The sequence below is a fragment of the Lissotriton vulgaris genome, chromosome 1_1, assembly GCF_964263255.1.
Source record: "Lissotriton vulgaris chromosome 1_1, aLisVul1.2, whole genome shotgun sequence".
NCBI lineage: Eukaryota > Metazoa > Chordata > Amphibia > Caudata > Salamandridae > Lissotriton > Lissotriton vulgaris.
In genome coordinates, this window is record NC_141685.1 from 1,344,940,931 (window position 1) to 1,344,963,525 (window position 22,595).

At 44.8% G+C, this 22,595-nt stretch overlaps 1 protein-coding gene across 1 annotated transcript in view; it reads right to left on the reverse strand.

The window, feature by feature from the left end:
• The window catches only part of PIP4K2C (phosphatidylinositol-5-phosphate 4-kinase type 2 gamma), a 456,643-nt gene that overhangs the window by 251,186 nt on the left and 182,862 nt on the right, over nucleotides 1–22,595 (reverse strand). The window contains exon 5 of the mRNA XM_086966576.1: nucleotides 9,318–9,464. Coding sequence (XP_086822702.1) covers nucleotides 9,318–9,464 — 147 coding nt within the window. The remainder of the gene's footprint in view (nucleotides 1–9,317; nucleotides 9,465–22,595) is intronic.

The following is a 22,595-nucleotide window of genomic DNA, read 5'->3' on the forward strand; positions in this document are numbered from 1 at the left end:
CAAAAAACAATTGCGTGATCTGGGCTTAGACTATGCCATGCTGTACCCTGCAAAACTCCGGAACAACAAGCAGGGACATTCTCACTTCTTTACGGACCCTAGGGAGCTCCAGAAATCCCTGAAGGAATGGTCCAGAGAGCAAAGGGACGCTCTGAGGAACCGCAGCGACGACACTAATGGGGCCTCCCAAATGGACGAGCAAGACTGAACGTGCAGCGCTTTGCCCCACGGGCGAGTCTCTGTTCAGACGGGGACATCCCAGTTCCAAGGCCCTGGGCGACGCCCGTACTGGTGGCCTCCACTGGACCACATGCTGGAAAAGCCCAGCGGACACACTGGTGGGTGAAAAACTGAGGCTTTCTCTCTGTGTTGGGTATGAACATGAGGAACCCATGCCCTGGGTTGACACTCCGTGTAGATCATCATGTTTATTGAGAGGGTGGCTGGAGTGGCGGAGGTCCCAGGGGAGTCCCCAGGCATTGGAGGGCGAGATGGTCCGGTCCATCTGCCCTGCTATTCTGGGTCTTGCTTAAGGCGCTGAACTACTGGCTGGGGCTAGGCAAAGGGGCGCGCTAGCTTTGCGGTGTTGTGCAGTTGGGGAACTGATTCAAACTGGCAACCTCTGCCCCGGTGCTTTTGGCTGTTAGGCTCTGCAGTGAGCCAGTTAAAGGACTGTTCTGAGTCCGTTATTTCTGGGATGAAGGGGGGTGGTTTGGGGTTCAGTCTGACCTGGTTGGGGGTGGTCGGCAGTGGGTGGGTTGGGGACTGGAAGGCCGGGTTGGGGGAGGCCTACCATAGACGGGGAGGATACTGCAATGGGGAATGTACTCACTGTTCAGTTTGTGGAGAATTGACATTATTGCCTTGCAATGCGTTACCTGTAGAAATGACAAGCACGAGAACGTGCAATGACAGAACTGCTATCTGCTACCTATGGTATTTGCTGTCAGGATGACTAGCGCTAATGGGGGAATCACTGCACATACTCAGCTGGAATTAAAGATGTTGACATGGAATGTACGGGGCCTTAATGACTACCGTAAACTGCGTAAGGTCCTAAGCTATTTACACAGGCACCACGTCGATCTAGCTCTCCTCCAGGAGACACACCTCCCACTCAATAGCAGGATGCTGCAGGCCCGGGGACTCGCGGGACACATAGTGGCTGCAGGGTTCACAACACACTCCAGGGGGGGTACTTACCTGGGTCAGCCCCAACTCTCAACTGAAGCTACTTCCACTGGTAACTGATCCGGAGGGTCGGTTTGTAATTGCTAGATGTGTGGGTAGGGGTCTTGATCTTTTAGTGGTTAATGTCTATGGACCAAATTATGACAACCCTGACTTCTACACAAAACTATCGGCACTATGCAGACCACACGATACTTCTAGAGCACTGTGGGGAGGTGACTTCAACTTTGTTTTTGACCCCACCCTGGATAGATCCTCGGGCCCTGCTCGAAGGCTTGTTGCTTCGGCTGCCCACATGAAGGCGGAATTAATCAAATTAGACCTTGTGGACGTGTGGAGAAGTAAACACCCTACGAAAGGTGGCTTCACACACTACTCTGCCTTCCACGATATTCATACTAGAATTGATTACTGGCTGATATCTCAGATCATGATAGATAGCATTCGGAGATGCGAAGTGCTCCCCCGCACTCTCTCGGACCACTCCCCCATACTGCTGCATCTGGCCACCCCTAAGAGGACTATCCCACCCTTTACCTGGAGGTTCCCCCCCTACTCCCTGCTGGATGATGCTTTCCGGGCCAAACTAGCGGAAGACATCGATTCTTTCTTTGAAACAAACCTGGGTACGGTGGACAGCTTCCAGACTGTTTGGGATGCGTTCAAGGCCTACATAAGGGGCATGGCGATGTCCAAACACTCGAGTGTGATACGGTCCATTAGACGAGATCTGACAACTCTCGAAACCCAACTGTCGGACTTGGAGAGGCAGCAACGGGGTGACTCAGGGTCTACTACTGATGCCCAACTTAAACAACTGCTGACGGAATTCCATGAGCTAGCCGACAGGGAGATACTACACATGGGCAAATACGCGACGGCACGAACGTACGGGGAGAGAGATAGACCTGGGGCACTCCTGGCAAGGATGGTGCGTGGTACCGGAAGACCTCTTGTGGTGGACGAACTTCACACACCAGAGGGGGGGAAGTAATCTCAGATGAGGAGGAGATCCTCCTAACCTTTCGGAATTACTATGCCGAGCTGTACAAGTCCAGGTCGCTGCGCGTAGAGGATGAGATAGATGACTACCTCGAACACATTGCCATGCCATTTTTACTGAACTCGGACAGAGAATTCCTGATGTCCCCCATACAGGAGGACGAGATTCTGGAGGCGCTGGCGAGCATGAGATCCGGTAGTGCACCGGGCTCTGATGGTCTGACAGTGGGCTTTTACAAGTCATTTAAAGACAAGCTGGTTCCACACCTGATCACCCTCTTCGACGATATCTGTGAGGAGGGCGCTATGCCCCTCACTATGAGGGAGGCCTTACTAGTCGCTATTTTAAAGCCAGGGAAACCCCCGGAGTCCTGTAGCTCATACAGACCGCTTAGCCTGTTAAATGTGGATGCAAAGCTCTTTGCCAAAGTGCTGGCCAACCGCTTGGCGCTCTTGGTGTCGGACCTGGTTGCCCCTGAGCAGTCAGGCTTTGTCCCCAACCGAAACCTGACATATAACATTCGCACAGTACTAGGAACAATGCAGCACGTGCGTCAGGAAAACACTGCCTTAGCAGTTTTCCTCGATATGGAAAAGGCCTTTGACTCAGTGGAGTGGCCTTTCATGATCAGAGTTCTCAGGAAACTGGGTCTGGGAGAACCGTTCCTGCAGATGCTGGGCGCCTTGTACTACCAGCCAACTGAGAGACTGAAGATAGGGGACAGGGTGACGGACCCGTTTAACATCAGCAGGGGCACTAGGCAGGGGTGCCCTCTCTCGCCTCTGCTGTATGCTCTTGTTGCGGAGCCACTAGCCTGCGCTATTAGGGAGTATCAAAGCCTGGAAGGTATCAGCTTCCCCACATACAAAATAGGCATCTCAACGTATGCTGATGATACCCTTCTCTATGTCCGCGATCCGGAGTCGAACCTTTCGGCTGTACTACGTGAGGTTGTCCGCTTTGGCGCTCTCTCCGGGCTGAAGGTGAACTGGGACAAATCAATAGCCTTCCCACTGACGCCTGTGACGCAGCCCTTCGACATGGAATACCCCCTGAAATGGACCTCAGACTCAGTCAGATACCTAGGCATACAACTACACACAGACCCGGAAGTCTTAGTCAGGGACAACTATGGCGTAGCATACACTAAACTGGTGGAGGACGTTGATGCATGGTGTAAACTCCCCCTATCCCTCATGGGCAGAATAGCCATTATGAAAATGATAGTGCTGCCGAGGTTCCTATTCCTCTTTACCAATATCCCGGTGGTCTTGTCGAAGGCCTTCTTCAAACAACTCACGCAAGTGCTTATCAGATTGGCGTGGGGGGGCAAACAACCCAGAGTCCAATGGTCGACCCTAATGCTCCCATGTGAAATGGGGGGACTGGGGGCTCCTGACCTGGAGAGATACTACCGCATCGCGCAGGCGTCGCATTTGCATTCCTGGATCCATGGGGACCCACGCATACCGCATGTGACCCTGGAGCGCCTGTTTGCGGAGCCCCTTCCTCTCCCGGCCACCGTCTGTCTTCCGGAGGATCGCACCATTGGCCAATTGGACTCCCTTAAGTCTACCAATCATGCATGGCATATGCTTACTCGCGCGCATGGCTGCCAATATTTGTATTCGCCGCAAATGCAGATTGACTGGATGTTGTGGCTGGACCACCTCGGGGAAAAGGGAGTTACGGAGGCCTAACGTGCGCTGGGGCTCCTGAAAATGGAGGATCTGTTTACGGCAGGGATCCTGAAGACATGGGATCAGCTCCCCCCTACCCCATCAGGGACTACCCTACTGCAGAGGTTCCAGTTCCATAGACTCCGGTCAGCATGTAAAGAAGTGCTGGGCCCTGCAATGGAGGAACCCCCCGAGGTCCCAGAGCTCACCTACGTCATTAAAAACAAATCTTCCAGTAAACTTATTTCCAACTTATACAAGCTGGGTGTTGCACACCAACAAATCCAGCACTCCAAGGCCAGAGAGGCTTGGCAGAGTGATTTGCAAGCACCAATAGACGATGGTATGTGGAAGTATTGCTGCTCCAGCACGCGCAGACTATCCCTCAACGGAAGGCACAGACTGGTGCACTTTAAGTTCCTCCAGCGGGTATACTATACCCCGGAACGACTCCACTGGTACGGGCTACGACTGTCGGCGAAGTGTGAATGGTGCCACACCCCGGTCGCAGACTTTATCCACATGGCGTGGTATTGTCCGGATATTCAGAAATTTTGGGCGGAGGTCTCCTTGGAGATCAATGAGATCCTAGGCTCGGAGCTGACTATTGGCCCAGAGCTAGCTCTGCTGGGATACTCTAGGCCGCTCCCTGCGTCCCAGCGTAGACTAGTCGATATGGCCTTACTGACAGCCAGGAGGGTGGTTGCCCAGTGCTGGATGAGGGGACCTCTCCCCACCAGGAAAAGATGGACGGGGGAGCTACTCAACTTCTGCACTCAATCAGAACTCTATAGTGAACTGCTCCCCCCTAGAAGTCGGCCTAAAAACTTTTGGGGTCTGTACCAGGTCTACGTGCAGCAGAGGGAGGAGGGGGGCCCGGATGGTGCCGAGACACTAGACCTCCGGGATTCCACGGAGGACTAGGTGTTACAGTGTCCTCATGGGGAACCTGCGGGGGAGGGGAGGCGGGGATTAGCGTTAGTATGAGAAGGGTCCTGCCCGGGGAGTTGGGAGCGGGGAGGGGGGCTTTTGGGGTGTTGACAGTAGATTGAGTATACAGTGGCACACTGACACATCTGCTTGGAGTTTGCTACCAGGGATACCATTGCGGGCACACGGGGAAGGGTGGGGGGGTAGTTGGGTTAGTTAGTTTGTTTCTGGTCTCTCTTGGTTCTCCTAGACCTTAGACATACACAAAACTTCAGATGCTTGCAAGCGCCCATGGTCCACTACACTCTGCTGATGGGTTGCATCTACACAATGTTGGCTTTGATGGATTGCTACCTAGGTCGCCGCCGGGCCCCCGGGATGTCGGCTAAATGGCTGTGTTCAACATTGCTGAGCTCTGCGATCCAACTGTACTGTTACATCTGAATATGTGTACATATAAGTGGTGCAACGCAAGCTGTGATTCATAAGAATAAAGGTCTTTAAATAAAAAATAAAAAAAGGAAGTTCCAAGCCACTAGCTTCCCTCAGATCATCAAAGAAATCCTCAGATTCCTGCAACTCGCCTTCTTCCATCTCTCTGTATCTCCGTTCCTCCTGAAGCTGTTGAGCCTCCCTTCTCGACCTCTCCTTCGGGATCGGAGTAGCTGCCGGCGTCGAACTCTGCGCCGAAGCACCAGGCTGTAGCGAACGAGGTGGTCGAACTGGAACCAGCGCCGGCGACGAAGGTATCGGCGTCGAAGACCTCGGCGGCGCCGGGAGATGCCAAGCCGGAGCCGAAGTCGGCATGAACGGAGCCGGAGCATACGTTTGTGGAACTCCAAGATTATAAGCCATCAAACCCATGGGACCAACAGGTGTTCCAGAGGGGTTCATGGCTCTCGAGAACAGAACACCCCATACATTGCATTTAAATAATGCAAAGGGTCTTGTCCCGGGCCCGGAAATGGAGGGTATGGACCCACCGACTGCTCCTGAGGAGGCACCGGATTCCGCTCAACCTGTTCTTCGGCATGAGTGACAGGAGTCGACGAAACCTCAGGGGAGGGAACCTCTTCCTCCTCTCGAGCTGGAGAATGAATCGATGTCAGAGACTGATTCGAAACCCGAGCTGGTCACTGCTCCGGTGAACCAACAGGCGATTGCTCACCTTCCAGATCCAGTGCAGCAGGTGAAGGAGAAACATAATCCTTCCAATGTCAACGACTTGGCGACTTAGGGTCCCACTCCTTCTCCGAATGACGCGGAGACCGATGTTTCTTCTTCTTATGCTTCTTTTTTGACCCAGAAGCATGCCCAGAAGAACACCTCAAAGCCGACCTCGAACGAGACCTCGAACGCCTGGAGCGAGACTTCGATCTTTTCTTCTCCTTTTTGCCTTTTAACTTCGCAACCAGAAGTTTAGCCTCTCTCTCTCGCAAAGCCTTCGGGTTCATTTTTCTGCAACTTGGACAACCCTGGACGTCGTGGTCAGATGATAAGCACCACACGCAATCTTCATGCGGATCCGTGATCGACATCATTTTACCGCACTCTCTACAGGGCTTGAAACCGGTCTTCTTCGACGACATCTTGAGAGTTACAAGAAACACTGAAAACTCTCGACAGCAACACAGTAACAATAGAGCTACCGAGGATCCCTAAAGAAACAGTTAGCGCCGACGACGCGGAAAAAAGGGAACTGATGTCATCACACTGACGTAGGATCTTTATGGAGTCGGAGACGTCAGCGTAGCCGCGCGATGCCATGCTTCTGTGACGTCGTCCACATGGGCGTGTAGAGCTACAAAAGAATTTCCGAATGTTGCTGACGCAGGGGATATTCACAAGGTGAGGTATCCACTGGCAGATGTATCCATCAGAAGCTACTGGCAGAGTTGTAAGATCCAGTGAAGCATCCTTAATTGGTTCACTGCCAAGGGGTGAAGCATTATCCTGAAGAGATGGTGGGCTTCTCTACTGCTCACCATTAGCATTTTTGAAAGCATGCCCTACCAATAGAGGGCATATATCATTATCTGGCCTGGGCTGGGATGCTAAAGAAGATCCTATGGTGGCTAGAGTGGTACTAATATTGAGGGCATTCATTTGGGATTATATAATTCCTCAGGTGCTGAAAGCGGGAGCTGCCATAATAGTATTAGGAGAGAACATGACCATCGCTAACCAGTGCTAAATGTGTCACTTTGAGGGTCAACCCTTAGAGTCAGATACTACACTTCTATTCCCCCAACCCTCCAGAAGTTAATCTGGCATTCAAAGATAAAGTATGACTTACTTCATTATTGCAATCTTCATAGTCCCCATGTGAGACTGTGTGGTTTAATCTAGAAGGCTGCACCCTTTCAAAATAGGATGCCAATGGTTTATTCTCCCCGACCCCAATCGGTCTGGTGGAGAATTCTGCTCCAAGCTCAGTCCTCAATAGCTGTGTCTGTGCAGATAAATGTGATGGCCCGCCATATTTGATCGTGGCAGAGTCCCAGATAGAAGAAGATGTGGAGGGTCGGAACAATTGTGTTTTCAGAGGGGCGCTTTTTATGTCCTGCCACTTGAGTCCCATGTTCGCAGAGCGCCACAAACAGTAATGAATCTACAAGAACTTCTCTAGTAAAAGTCACGAGCCCACCACAACAAGGTGAAGGTGGCAGTAGCTCAGCCCATAGATTCTGTCTTTGATGTGTTATTGACCCTCAAAGCTTAAAAAAAAATAAGCTTGTGGCATGGGGTCTGCAAACTCATTGAAGAGATCCATTAACCCCGACAGACACAGGCCGGCTGTGTCCTAAATGCTGAGAATCCGGTTTTGAACCAGTATTGGGTTCCCGGTGATAGTTTGTGAACTCTGTATAGTGTTCGACCACTGTGGAACTCATGGCCCTCTGCTAAAGTTCACCATCTCTGCTTTGAGTTTGAGAACGGTATGCATCATTAAGGATATGCTGGATCAGTAGACTTCAATTCAAATCTGCAACCTATCAACAAATTTCGGCGCCAGACTAAATTGTTGTTGAAGTGCAGGACACCTATGAAGTCGAATAATGGAGTCCCTACTATATTGCAGCTCTGAAACACAGTTGAGAAATCTCAACAGGATATTCATAGATCATCTTCTGCTTCTCCAGAGAGAAAATTGGTTTGCAATGAGAAGGGTAAGGAAGTGGACAAGCAGACCAAGGATTCAACTGTGTCCGAGTTCTTTACTCATTCACATGGAGAGGGTCACCTTTAAACTATGTGACCAGAAGCCAAGCATGAGGCAGAAGGAACTCTATGTCATTGATTTGAAATGTTGTTTCATGATTGAAGGATTAGAAGGAGTCCATCATGTTCCTGGAAAACCAAAAATTAAAAAACAAACACCAGCAAGCCAGGAATCAGAAATACCCCCAAGATTATACAGAAGGCACCACAGAACAACCACCACCAAAGCATAGTTGCTGCTTATTTTATGAAGTAGAAAACTCCATCGATGGGTGAAATGATTATAAGTGGCTTCTGAAGTTTCAAGAAAAACAAACCTGTAAAAAAACAAAAAAAATACAAAACAACCCCAAAATACTGAAAAAGAATTTCCTTTGAGACCCCCAAAATTTCTATAACAAGAGCTCAACTCAGTTAGCATCCTGGCCCTGTAAGGCCACCTACACTGGGTAGGCCACATTGCTTTGCAGCAGGTAACGAAATGCTTTTTAGAAGATGGATGTAGTACATCATTAGAAATTCAATGAAAAAAAAACTGTGAAACTTAAGTTTCCATTAGGATTTGTTTTAAATACTTGATATATTCTTTAAAAAAAACAATTAAATTCACCTACAATAGAGTTAATGTACAGTTAGGGTAATAGTGTAAAAACAAAAAAAATCACTAAAGTTTACCAGCTATGGTTAGCATCACAATCCACAACTAGCCATGCAAACTGTAACCACCCCACCTACAATGCTTATGACCACACAATATCCATACCCACGATCAATGAACATCACCTAAAAGTAAGTCATTAAACAGCATTCTCAAACAACAAATAATTCTATTACTATAGTCGTCCCCTTAATTTAAATAATGTAATACGCAATCAAACTCATTTAAAATTGTCAATCTTGCATCTGTTACATCAAGGCTTGAGGTCATAAGCATTGCTTTTGGTGTGCGAGTTATGGTTTGATGGCTGTTGTACAAGTTATTGACTGCAGATATCCATAACAACCGAATTTCACTGTTTTTCAGTGGTCTATCAGGTAATCTTGGACTACGTCTTTCACTACATCAGCCTCCGACTATATTTGACATCATTACTGGATATCAATTGAGGGTTGCAATATTACTGTATGTCAACTACAGGCAATACCTAAAAGAATAGGTTTGACAGTAACGGATGTCCGCTCGACAACAAACAAAAGTTAATCACGGATAAGAGTATTGCTTGGCATTCTTGGAACCTGCACAAGGAAACACAACACAATGGGTAAGGCATCATAGGTTTTCAGAGACATACCTTCAGATCATATTTTTTGTGCACGATAAGCCTGTGGCTGAACATGTTCCGCATTATGAGCATGTAATGTTCCTCATTTTCCACAGTGAGACGGTACATTCCCAAGAACTGTGGCAGCAGAGTACTTCCATGACACTGCACTATGTGCTAGAAAAAGGGAAGGTGGGGGAAAAGTTGAAAAGAATTAAAACCATTGTTCCGGTCGACCGCTTTCAATTATCAATTGGTTTTTATTAAAAGGTAACGGTTTAGTGTGGATACCCATAAATATAAGTGTCAGTGTCCATGCGGATCACAACACAGAATCACCCGCCAAAAATACTATCAAATTACCATAACTGCCAATATCCACATATCGCCAGAAGAGCCCCTATTAATTATGATTTTTGTACTTGGATAATACACAGGGGTGTGCAATTCCCATTGCTCAATGCCAAGAACATTCTGTTTGGGGTCAAGAAAAGCAAGCGGGCGACTGCTTCAAGGAAATGCAGTGAGCTTAGATTGCATTTCAGATGGCGGGTCCAGTATGAAAATATGTGTATGCTGCAAAACCTTTTAACAATTTGAGGCTACTCATAACGCCCACAGAATGCTCTCTGGTGATATGCAAAAACATGCAGAAGCTTGGAAGCATTACTGGTAATTGTTCGTTCTCAAAATGAAATGAACAAAAAAAAGTGCAACTTTGGAAACCAGGTATTTGAACAGCATTTAGTGACACATGCTCGATTCATGTCATGAGTTTTAAAAGGTTAAATAACACAAAACAGTATTCGAAAATAATTATAAGCAGAGTTTTAGGACCATCAGAAAAAAATTAGGGGGCCAAAAGTGGACCCGCAAGTATATGTCTTTGCATTGGTACACATTTGTTAACTTTCAAACAGAGTTCACAAGAGTTTGGATCAGTAGGTCTGGAAAATAGCATCTGTGAATTTGATATTCACATATATTTCCTCATAATAAAATCTCAGAAATTTCAAATTCATTTTCTTTATCCCTCCCTTTTTTTCCGCCTACCCAGGAAAATGTTTTACTCTTGTTATTGTCTGGAGTAAATTTCCAACATTTTCCAGTGTGGAGTGATATTGGAGAAGAGCTGGTGAATACCCCTACACATGCAAGTTTATGGGTCTTCCAAGACTCACAGGGCATTCCAAACCTAGAACTACCACTCTCCATCTACTTGCATCCACTGTAGATTTGCCGAAAGGTAGCTAAATCAGACCCTTAATAGAATCCAAATCCTGATATAATATGAATGTTGGCATTATCCGAGGGACTATTATCAGAACTCATATATAGCGAGAATGCTGACATAATTTGTCATCTCACTCAATGCATGGCAACAAAAGGGAAAATTAGATTTTTTTCTTTTTTTTACTGGACAAGAAAGTTTCTGAAGCATTCCGTCCTTTGGACAAGAAGGTATTTTTTTAAAGTTCTACACCTCTGAATATGCATGGTCACCGCTTTCCTAGTGTCCCCAGTCATCATCTAAATACATTTCCCAAAGAAACAAATGTTCTGAAACAAATAGCAATCCAAATTTCTATGCCACAAACTATATCCAGAAGAATTTGTGGGTCATAGAAATGCCTAACATTGCTGTGCTTTTGTAACCATAGAAGAACTTGTGATAAGATGAGCAAAGCAGAATTAAAGTGCTACGAACTATGATCATCAGAACTTCTGTCAACAAACACAAAGTGATGCTCCTGACCAAAGACTAACCTCCATAGTTGTAATCCATACGCAAGGTAAACCGTCGAGGAGCTGCAGCTCATATCGGCCCATGTTGTTGCTCAATGCAGAGTCCAAAATCTTGGCAAGGCTTCTTGGGAGCACGCATGATGCCAATCATCACAAAAATAGTACATCTGGACCCGGACCAATCCGGCTTCATGCCTCGACGAGGTACTGCCTTAAACCTACGACGCCTTCACAGTGTGATGGGGAGAAGGGATACAATCAGAGAAGAGGCAGTGATACTATCTCTAGATGCACGAATGGCATTCGATACAATAGAATGGCCTCATCTCTTTGCAGTTCTGGAACGAATGGGATTTGGCCATCATTTCCTGAATTGGATAAAGCTGCTATATGCCGAACCGATGGCACAGTGATAGTGAATTGCCATTCCTCGCAGGAGTTCGGATTAGGAAGGGGAATGCGTTGGGACTGCCCTCTCTCACCATTCATTTTTGAATTAATGTTAGAGCCCCTCGCGACCCAATGCTCAGAGGGCTAAAATGAGGGGAAGGTTACGAAGATAAAATTTCACTATATGCACATGACATATTATTGTATGAAGCATCACTGGGTATATCCATTAACAGAATCCTGCACATATTTACTAATTTCTGCAAAAACTCTAGCTTTACCATCAACTGGTCCAAATCAATTACATAAGCTCTGTATGGACCACCACCAACACTACCATATGATTGCGGGGCAACAGCAGTGATTTCGATACTTGGGGATCTTTGTCACACCAGATCCAACCCCCTTCTTTACAAACAACCTACTGCCTCCACTGATTCGCCTATAAAAAGATGTGCGACATTGGAGATCATTGCCTCGGTCCCTACTGGATCGCGCAGCGCTGTTTAAAATGCTGGCACTGCCACTTTTCTTATATGCACTGCAAAACACCCCATTTAAGTCCCTGAGGCCTACGTCATCAACCTAGAGAGCGAGTGAGAATGTTGTCATGGGATGGAAACCCCGCATATAGCCACGCATATATTAATAAGAAGCTGGTACGATGGTGAAATCATTCTCCCCAACATCAGATTATATTACTGGGCAACTAAATTGGTGATCGTCAACCAATGGATTTACCATTCTCATGACGATCCTGCATATCAGATGGATAGACTTGTCATGGGCCCTGGTGGGTACAAGACCGCATTATACTCTAACCCTAATCACCAAAAGTTACAGGGCCCAATGAGACAAACAATAGCCATATGGTACCAGACAACAACAAAATAAGGCTGGCACAAGAAAGTGAAGCAAGCAATGCCCCTATGCCTAACAGAACAGTTAGTCAAACTAAGTAGTCACCCTGGGTTTGACAAGTGGGACGTTATCGGCATCTCAACGGTAGGAGATGTCTGGAAGGGAGGGAAGACAATTCCATTTGCAGAGTTGCAACAAGAATATAATTGACGAACCAGGAAACATTCAAGTACCTACAAATATATCATGCCTTGACAACGCTCACTCCTCGGGGTGAGGATACACCGGAAATGTCCACACTGGAAGATAGACTCCTAACAGAGCTTTTGTATTGTAAGGCAATCTCAATGGCCTACCCAAAATTAAGTAATAATCTACCGGACCCATTCCAGTCACTGTGTGAGCGCTGCCAATGTGGCATAGGTAACCTAGAAGAAGATGACTGGCAGGAAGCAATGGCCTCACCGCGAGAGGCAACTATTCCATTGAAACTCAAACTAATCCAGCTTAAAATTCTACACAGAACCTATCTCTCTGGTGGCACACTGACTAAAATGGGGAGGAGGGAGGCCTTGAGATGTTTCAGGCTCTGTGTGAAAGAAAGCACATTTTATTCTACCCTCTGCAAATGCCCAGTTAATAAACCATTCTGGGTGGCTATAACTTCCAAGTAGCAAGCTGTTATGTTAATATGTATTTATTAAGCGCTCGTATGCCCGGGGGCTTCATGGCGCTATAGGAAGGGAACACAACACAACAGTTAAAAGTAAAATACAGCTCAGCAGTAGGCTTGCAAGAACAGCCAGGTTTTAAGAGAATGTCTGAAGCTAAGAAGGTCTCAACTCAATTTCAATTGTAAGGGAAGCGAGTTCCAAAAGGTTGCTGAAAGATGGTCGAAACAGCTGCCACCAAGGCGCTTCCTTTTGTAAGATGGAACAATCAGTAAAGATTTTTGAGCAGAGCGGAGATTTAAAGAAGGATTATATCTGGAGATCAGATCTTTTATAAACTTCGGGCCTGAGTTTTGTAAGGTTTTAAAAATAATACACCCGGTTTTAAATGCAATTCGCTGCGCAACAGGTAGCCAGTGTAGTTGTTTCAAACCAGGTCTAATAGATTGCCATTTTGTGAGTCCCAGAATAAGCCTGGCGGCTTGATTCTGGGCCAACTGAAGTCGTTTTAACTCTCCCGCTTGGAGCCCCAAATAGAGACTGTTAGAAAAATCCAATCGGGATAAGACAAGGTCAATTAGGACCTGGGTGAGAGCGGCCTGCGTAAGAAAGCAAGCTATTTTCCTTATTTTTTTAAGTTGAAAGAAACTGGACGACACTACAGTACCTACTTGTCTTTTCAAAGAAAGGTCCTTGCTAATTATTACTCCCAAGCTTTTGACTGAGGACGATCTCGTAGGTGGAGCCCCCATTCTAGAAGGCCAAAAGCATGGGCTCCAACTTAGTTCACTTTGCCCAGGCAAGACCAGTTCAGTCTTGCCTGGGTTAAGTTTCAGATGGTTACGACTCATCCATCCCTGAATGTGTGTCATGGTGTTATAAAATTCTTCCACAGAGTCCTTGGTGTTCAAAGGGAAGATGAGTTGTAGATCGTCCGCGTAGTTAAAGATGGTAACTTTGGCATTTCTTAGGGAGTACAGTAGTGGGTGAAAGGGAGATCCACCCCACACCCAAACTGTGTTTGCTTAACAAATGGGAGGTCACTGACATAACCACTGTGGAGCAAACCTGGCCTACACTAGGAATGACTTTTGCCAAACGAAACATAGCACAGAAGTGGTGTTCAGGAGAAATACCTACACTGGAAAGATAGCAAAAAATATGGATAAATGTATTATCGCTGAGAAATGACATATACAAAAACAGAGGGTGTCCTGGAAAATGGAATAAAAAATGGGGAAGTGGAATACACAGAGGAGAGATAGGCATCTCCCTCACAAGAGAATTCAATAGGGTGGGTGGGTAGAATCGGTTTGGGAATGCGATGATGACAGATTGTGAGCTGCTCTATCAAGCTCGAGACACAATAGATTATCACATTATCAACTATGGCTCCGTACGAATCAAAACTTTCTCTGTCTCACTGCTGTATAACTGAACAACTATTAATAAAAATAATTAATGAATTAAAAAGTGATGGCTGGAATACCTGAATTAGTCTCTGTCACTGGCAAAGCTCGGACCACATCCAAATGCATTGTTTTTCTCCCACTATTCCACCTCAGTTTAGACCCAGCCATATGCAAATCAGTCTTAACCCTGATCCAATGGGAACAGTCTAGACATAACTGCCAGTCCAGGTCCTCCCTGAACCAGAACACAAGCAACCCATAACTGTGATATCAGCAAACATTGAGTCAAGCACGCTTTGCAATCACACACTTATCTGCCATTGTAACCTTGAGTATGTTATGAAGCCATTTGCCTTAGGATTACTCCATGCAATGTGGAGAGGAGACTGCTAATAAGGTAATGTGAGATCTGGCACTATATTACCTGATGGTTCCGCTATAGGACAGTTTTTAGGATATACTGGCGGGTAACGCACATCAGCTCTTGGTGTGCAGAAACGCCTGCTTATGACAGTTTGACAGCCGAAACAAGGAATCCCACTACAAAATATGAGTGCATACAGGAAAGGATGTTCCTTACAGGAGCAAAGTAGGGATGCCCATTCCCAGTATATTAGACTTGTACAAGGCATGTTAAGGCAAACTTGGGAATCAACTTGGGAATCAAATGCCATGGGTTTGCTAAGTTTATAGCGAGAAACATCCTTTACCACGTAACCATTACAACGCGGTATGGTTACATTGTGGTTTTAACAACGCAAATCGTTACATCAACGTGCACTGGAGGGCGCCTAGACTAAGGAATAGTGTGAAGTACTGTTCCAACACCTTCCCTACTGTACGTAGAATGGAGTTGGAATAGTAATTCACACTATTCCTAAGTCCAGCGCCCTCCAGCGCAAGTCGATGTAACGACTTGCGTTTTTAAAACCGCGATGTAACATATCGCGTTGTGATGGTACGTGTTGTATCATCATACATTAGTTTATAGCAGCAAACATTACCAGTGGACAGGGGAATTTATTGAGCATGTTGCAGATGCACCAACTATGCAGGTCATCTTTACCTGTTAAGGTACTGCATATGTCTTTGGGAGCTGTAAAGAGTGTTTGGAAGGGTGTTCAGACATTAGGATTATGGGTTAGAAGTGAAAAGAAAAGTTAGGGGGTTTTGAAGACTGCGCTAGAATGTGCTAGATGTTTACAGTGTAGACAAATATAGGTAGAAGAAAAGCTAAATCAGCTTAACAGCTGAAAAAAGTCCAATGAAGGGCATAACGTAAATATTTTACAGGAAGCTAGAAGAGGTGGATAATGTTCCAACCAATACCCGAAGCTCCAAAAATGGTGTGAAGTAATCAGCTGAGGGTGATCAAGTTTGGTGTAGTTAAATATAACAATAGGAAAAACAAGACAGTAATAGAACTTGTTTAGGGCACATGAGACATACTTTGCAAGGATGATCAGCACCCTTCAGAAGACTTCCCCCTTGTATGGTGGAACAACAACGTTATTTCCAGTCAAGTGCTCCCTCTCCCATAGCCCCATCACCAGAACTCTTAGGACATCTCCAAAAGGTAGATGAAATTGCATTTGTTAGTCTTAACAGTACTGAAACAAACTCACTGAGATTTGGGTCTGAAGGATGGGATTTGAGGAACTAGCAAGGACAGCAGATACGAGTAGGGTATGTAGTCTGGGAATAAGTGATTAGCATCTTAAATAGGTTACACAGACCACAAACTCCTGGAGTTTTTAAAGATTAATGGGTTGGCACATACAACTGCATATTGAGCCCCGGAGCTGTGGAATCAGCAGCACATGGTACAGCTTCTGGATACCTCCCTAACCATATAAGTCTCCAACCCAATTACTCTGAAGCAGACACTCAGAGAAGCTGCCAAGTCCTAGATAGATGCAGGCCCACTGCAGCTCTGCCTAAGAGTTCAAAAGTCGTGTTGTAGTCTAGAATAGAAGAATCGTAGCTTAGAAGCGTCTCACACAAGCCACAATCGCAGAGTTGGAACAACAGTATGTGAGCCAGGCACTGAATGCCTATCTCAGAAATGTTGAATGCCGCCTATAATTCCACTCCCTGATCCTCTATTTGTTGGATTCTGCAGGGTCCAGGGTCTCCGGGATGATGCTATGGCGCATCAATTCTACCATTTCTATGAAGACCTATACACTCCGCACGCCCACCTGCCAGACACACAGATCATTCAGTTTGTGACAGACTTGTCCCTCAAGACCTTATCGCTGGCTGATAGGGCAACACTGGATGAAGAATTTACTCCTGAAGAACTAACAGCTGCCCTAGGTGATGGGCAGTCTGGTAAGATGCCAGACCCCATTTGGTTCATGAGTGAATCAAATTGTTAATGAACAAGCTAGGAGACCCGCTAATAGCAGCCCTCAAGGAGGCGGCTGGCAGAATCCTACTTCTACCGATGGAGATTGTGGTGCTCCCCAAGCCGGGGAATCCCCCTGACCACTGCTCCTCCTTTCGCCCACTTTCTTTAATAAACACGGAAGTCAAGATCCTAGCTAAACCTCTAGCCAACCACTTGCTTAGGGTTACACCCTCCCTGGTCAATTGTGACCAGGCGGGTTTCATGCCCAGACGTGCCACCAGGCATAATACTCTAGAGTATATAATGTGTTTGCCCTGGCCGACTGCCGGGATGGCCCAGCGGGGCTACCGCTGGCGGATAAAGAAAAAGTGTTGAAGTGTAGTTCCTATATTCCCAATAGGCTCTGCGCATTGGAATAACAAACAATAGCTTAGACGAAGGACTGAGGTCGACTAGGTCTCTATTGAATATGTTAGACTTAATTGTGTGTGCCAGCTAGCTCAGAGGTCACTAAAAACTTTCTTGAGTAAACAAGAAGGCGTTTAGCTTTCCTGAATAGACAAGAAGGGATTAGCTTCTGACAACCATATCACATGACAACTTTGTTCCCCCTGCAATAAGGAATATATCTCTAGAGTCGCGGAAACAATAGATAGCTATTTTACTCAGTCAATCGTGCATGCTTCGTTTCACCAGAAATGCAGAGAAATAGAGAGACGGGCGTTTTCAATAAAAGGGTTATTTATTGAGCAGTCTTCTTTCTCATGCAAGAGAAATAAATTGCCACAATTGCAATACTTGTCATATAGTAAAGTGCGTACAGTAAAAGGAGTATTATGAAATAATACTGTAAAAGCATTTATATGGTTTCTAAGCCATATAACTTAAAATGGATAAAATACATACAATGATAAAATAATGACTAAACGTACTCAACTGGTGTTTCTAAGATACGCCTACCCCAGTGTACCTAACCTAAGCCTAGTATGTGGGAAGGAGTAGATGAGTTACAGTGTTTTGCCAAGAATCTGAATCAAGTCAAGGAGAATATACTAGAGTTCTTTCTGTTTAACCATAATACTGCCCCAGACAATATAATATGGGACGCATTTAAATCTGTATTAAGAGGTATATATGGTTCCCAAATGGCTCTGACTAGAAAGTTAAAAAAAGAAATGGATATCAAGGATCTTAGAGCGATTAAATTAAAAGAACAGCAACTTCTTTCCGCCATTTCTAACGATCAATTTGGCATATCAAGATTGGAAAAAGAACTTTCGGAGCTACAAACAAAGTTCAGGCTAAGAAATGAAAAAATAATTAGAGATAAATGGGAAATAAGTAAACTAAGAAATTTTGAATATGGGGAAAAATGTGGGTCATTGCTAGCTTGGAAAGCCAGGTCGGAGAGGACCAGGAACAACATCAAAACGTTAAAACAAAGAGGAACGGGCCTTGTCTTGGCTGAAGATGGTGAGATCAGGGAGGAAGCTAGATCCTTTTACGAAGAACTCTATTCAGAAAATATCAATAACTCAACGGATGAGTTAGAAAAATTGGCGATTTTGGGATACTTACCACAATTATGTAATGAAGACATAGCCTTTTTGGTAAAGGAAATAACGGAAGGGGAAATTAGATCGCAAGTGAAAAAGATGGCAAGGAACAAAGCAGCAGGCCCAGACGGTCGTCCAATAGAGATATATAAGGACAACATAGATGAAATCTTGGGCCCACTACAGGCACTATTTAACAATATTTTTATCCAGGGAAATCAAATCCCGCCCTCCTGGTCAGATGCTACAATCTCTTTAATTGCAAAACCGAATAAAGACCCGGAAATAATAGGGTCGTATCGACCCATTTCACTTTTGAACTCTGACCTAAAGATTTACTCGGGCATACTAGCAAGCAGGTTGGCTAAGGTTATAAAGACTATTATCCATCCTGATCAGCGAGGATTCATTCCTGGTCGACAACTGAACGAACTTACATTTCAAGTGATTGGCGCGATTGATTATGCAATCCAGAAGGAAAAGCCACTTGCGATTGTGGCAATAGACGCTGCCAAAGCTTTCGACCAAGTGAACTGGCCTTATCTATGGAGAGTGATGAAGAAATTTGGCTTTCCTGAGATTTACATTAAAGGCATTGAAACCTTATATAGGGGCCCGAGAGCTAAGATTTTGGTGAATGGGGGTCTGTCAGAGTGGTTGAATATCTGCAGAGGGACAAGACAGGGATGTCCCCTGTCTCCATTATTGTTTGACATATACATTGAGCCTTTTGTTTGTGTTTTAAGGCAAGATCCCATAATTTCCTCTTTTAGTATTGGAGAATTATCTATAAGGACCGCACTATATGCAGATGATCTTCTCCTGTATACTTCCAATCCACTAGTAGCAATCCCAAGACTATTTAGTCTAGCAGAGGACTTTGGTACTGTTTCCGGTTATTCTATCAATCGGGATAAAACCGAGGTCATGTGCTGGAATATCCCAGTTCCTATTCCAGAAGCTAAACCAAAGATGAGATATTTAGGTGTTTACTTAAACCAGAAATTGGAGGAAATTCCTAATACTAGTTGGGAAGAGGTAATAAAAGAGATTAAAAGACTTTTGTCTAGGTGGAATGTACTCCCTTTCAATATTTACGGTAGAGTTAATTTGGTTAAAATGATTATTTTACCAAAGGTGACGTTTTTGTTTAATTCTATTCCTTTAATATTTAATAAAAAAGATATTATGAATTTACAAAGCAGGATAGGATCTTTTATTTGGGCTACTAAGACTCCAAGGATAGCCTGGAAGAAGTTGAGGAGAGGATTGAAAGTAGGAGGACTATCTCTTCCAGACTTATTATTTTATTGTTACGCCTTTCAAATTAAAAATTTTAGGTTATTAGCCAATAAATTGGACTCAACTTCCAACAGTTTGTTGTTTCAGGCAATGCTGCAAGATCTACCATATGATGCAGATTTTTTTTTGTTTAAATTTGGGGATAAAAAGTTTTTCAAAAAAGTTAGACTGAAGCTTTTGAAAGCTGCTCTATATTACTGGACACAGTGCTGCAAGTTACTTCATATTCCTTACTACCATTCATATGCCCCGATTTGGGATTCCCCCGGTACCCCTGAATGTTTAACTGATCGATTGGCCCTCCCCTTGAGGATAACTGGTCTTTTCAGATGGGGCGATTTAAGCGATGAATCAAGAGGTCTAAATTGGGACTTTTTGGTAGGCATAACTGGCGGCACTCTTACGAGATTTAAATTTTATCAACTTTCCGCCTGGTGGGGAACCCAATATTGGGGTACTGATGATGAAAATCTGTTTTTGAGATTCATTAGCAGCTGTAGTGGTAAGAAGGGAGAGACCGCCAAATGCTACAAAATTTTATTAGATTACAAAGATAATCCCGAGTTGGAAATTACTAGGCTATGGGATCTTAGTCCGGTCCCGATTACCGATAACTTGGAGAATTTGGAGAAGTTGTGGACGGATTCCTTTTTGATATCTCAGAAAGTAATCAAACCGTCCAATTTAAGAAGAAATCATTTATACACAATGTATAGAGTTTATTGGACTCCAGCTAAGCTTTCCAAGCTGTCAGTAACTTCGTATTCTTGCCCCAGATGTAATTTACAAGACGCAAATGATATTCATATGTTTTTAGACTGCCCAAATATAAGCAACTTTTGGGGGCAAGTGTGTAAATTTATGGAGGAGGTATTATCTTCTTCAATTATATGTACCCCCAGATTGGTATTCTTTGGTCTAACTCTGAATTATGCTGTCAATAATCACATATCACAATTTATTTTTTATGTAATAGTGATTGCTAGAAGAGAGATTTGTAAAGCTTGGAAGTCGGCACTCTCTCCGACGTTTGCAGACTGTCTCAAAAACATCATGGTGGTGAGTAAATTAGATATTTTATGCGGCGGTGAAAAGTCTGCTAAATTATGGTCGATGCTAAAAACCTGGAGCGAAAAATAATCCCAATAGTCCAATGATTATGCCAGAGGTTCTGTGGTCCTGTCCTTCCTATGCAGCAAGAACCATTACGAGAGGAAGTTGGACGGGTAACAATCCTACCTCTGGGCAATCTTCAAAGGCTATCCATAACCACAAGGGCCGTAACGGAAGGTTGTGTCAGTGGCTTGAAGAGCGCTAAATCAGAGTATCAATTGACTGGTGGCATGTATGAGGACACAAAAAGAAAAAAAAAAAGAAAAAAAAAAAAAAAAGAATCTGAATCAAGAATTCTCTATGGGTCTAATCAGCTCCGTACCTTAGGTATACAAAGAAGGAGGTCTTGCATCTCTCTCTCAGGACTCGATCTCCCAGAAACCCGCGAGGGTATCAGGGAAACACTGGAGCTGGATTTCTCGGCAGGAGAAAAGACAGCGTCTTTCTCAGTGCTTCAGCAGGGAGGGTCGGCTTCCTTCGGCACTCGCATCAGCAGGGCGTTGGGCAAGAAGATAGCCGATCTGCTCCAAACCACCGTGTGTTGCTTAAGGCAGATGCTGGTATATTTATACCTGGAGGGTGCAGAGTTTGACGTAAGGTTGGACATAAGACGTCACTAAGAACTGGCAGTTCTTTCAGGACTCTCAGGAGTTCTAGGACAAACCAAAACAGAAGCAGGGGAAATTCCCGGGCTGCTGGAGGCTTGGTTTGTTTAAGAACGCATTGTACTTTCTAGGAGTCTATATGGGAGTAGCCTTGCCGTATTTGGACTGCATTGGCTATGACTTAATATGGATATGATTCTTATGCCTTTATAAGGATATGATTTATTATAACCACACAAGGGCATAAATTGGGAATATCTAATTAGGGTCCTAGATACATTCACAACACCCACTCCACGTATAATGTCCATCATTACTAAATACTAAGCAATACTAAACATATAACTATGCATGTGTTTTTCAGCCCACCCCAAAATACATAGTTTGCATTTGAAATGGTGTATACACGAAAAACGAGTATAATACTGTACGTTTTCAAGCAGTGGTATCATTCAGATAATGCATATTTTGTTCATTTAGAATGTTGACTGAATGAATCACGAAAATTACATTTATGAAATGGCTCTTAATACAGAAGAGAAGGTCGAGACCATTTCATCACATATTTATACAAGACTGTACATCAGTGGCGGCTGGTGACATTTGGAAAGAGGTAGGGCGTAAAATTATTGTCCTAATGCGTCACAGCGAGCGAGCGAGCCGGAACAACCTACAGAGGGTTCCTTGTATTCAAAAACACAACGATCAATCCACTCATATATGCATTTAAACAACTCAATGTCTGGGTCTGCGCGGGGGTCCAAATACGTAGAGTATATTGCATGCGTTGCAGTGTGGTCTTTGTGCTTGAAGGCCCGGTGTGGTTGTGTTTTCTGTCTCCACATCAAAATATAGCACCTTACAACATAAGCCCATTACAAAATCAAGCACTGGCAAAGCCATTAGGTCTGCCATTCAATGGTGTCCCTTATCCGTTAAAATTTGGCACAACTATTGGTTTCACAAGGGATTCAACGATTAAGTTCCTAGCAGCTGCACGGCCATTGGGTGGTCATGAGAGCAGTCCACTAAGTCACAGGTGCTACTAGTTTTCAGCACTTTCGCGGACCTAAAGATGGGGAGAGGTATTTGGAACTCTGTGTGCTGTTGTTTTCAAAGCCAGGCATTCTGGGAAATGTAGTCATTGGAAACAAACACTTCCTCCTTACTAGGGCTTCGTCGGCAGCAGTAAAGCTAAACTTGCTCGTTCTGCTTACACTTTGATTTCGAGGTGCAAACCGTAGTACAGGATTATGTACATTGGCAGGTGGAAACTTTCATTGACAAGAAACCCTTCGT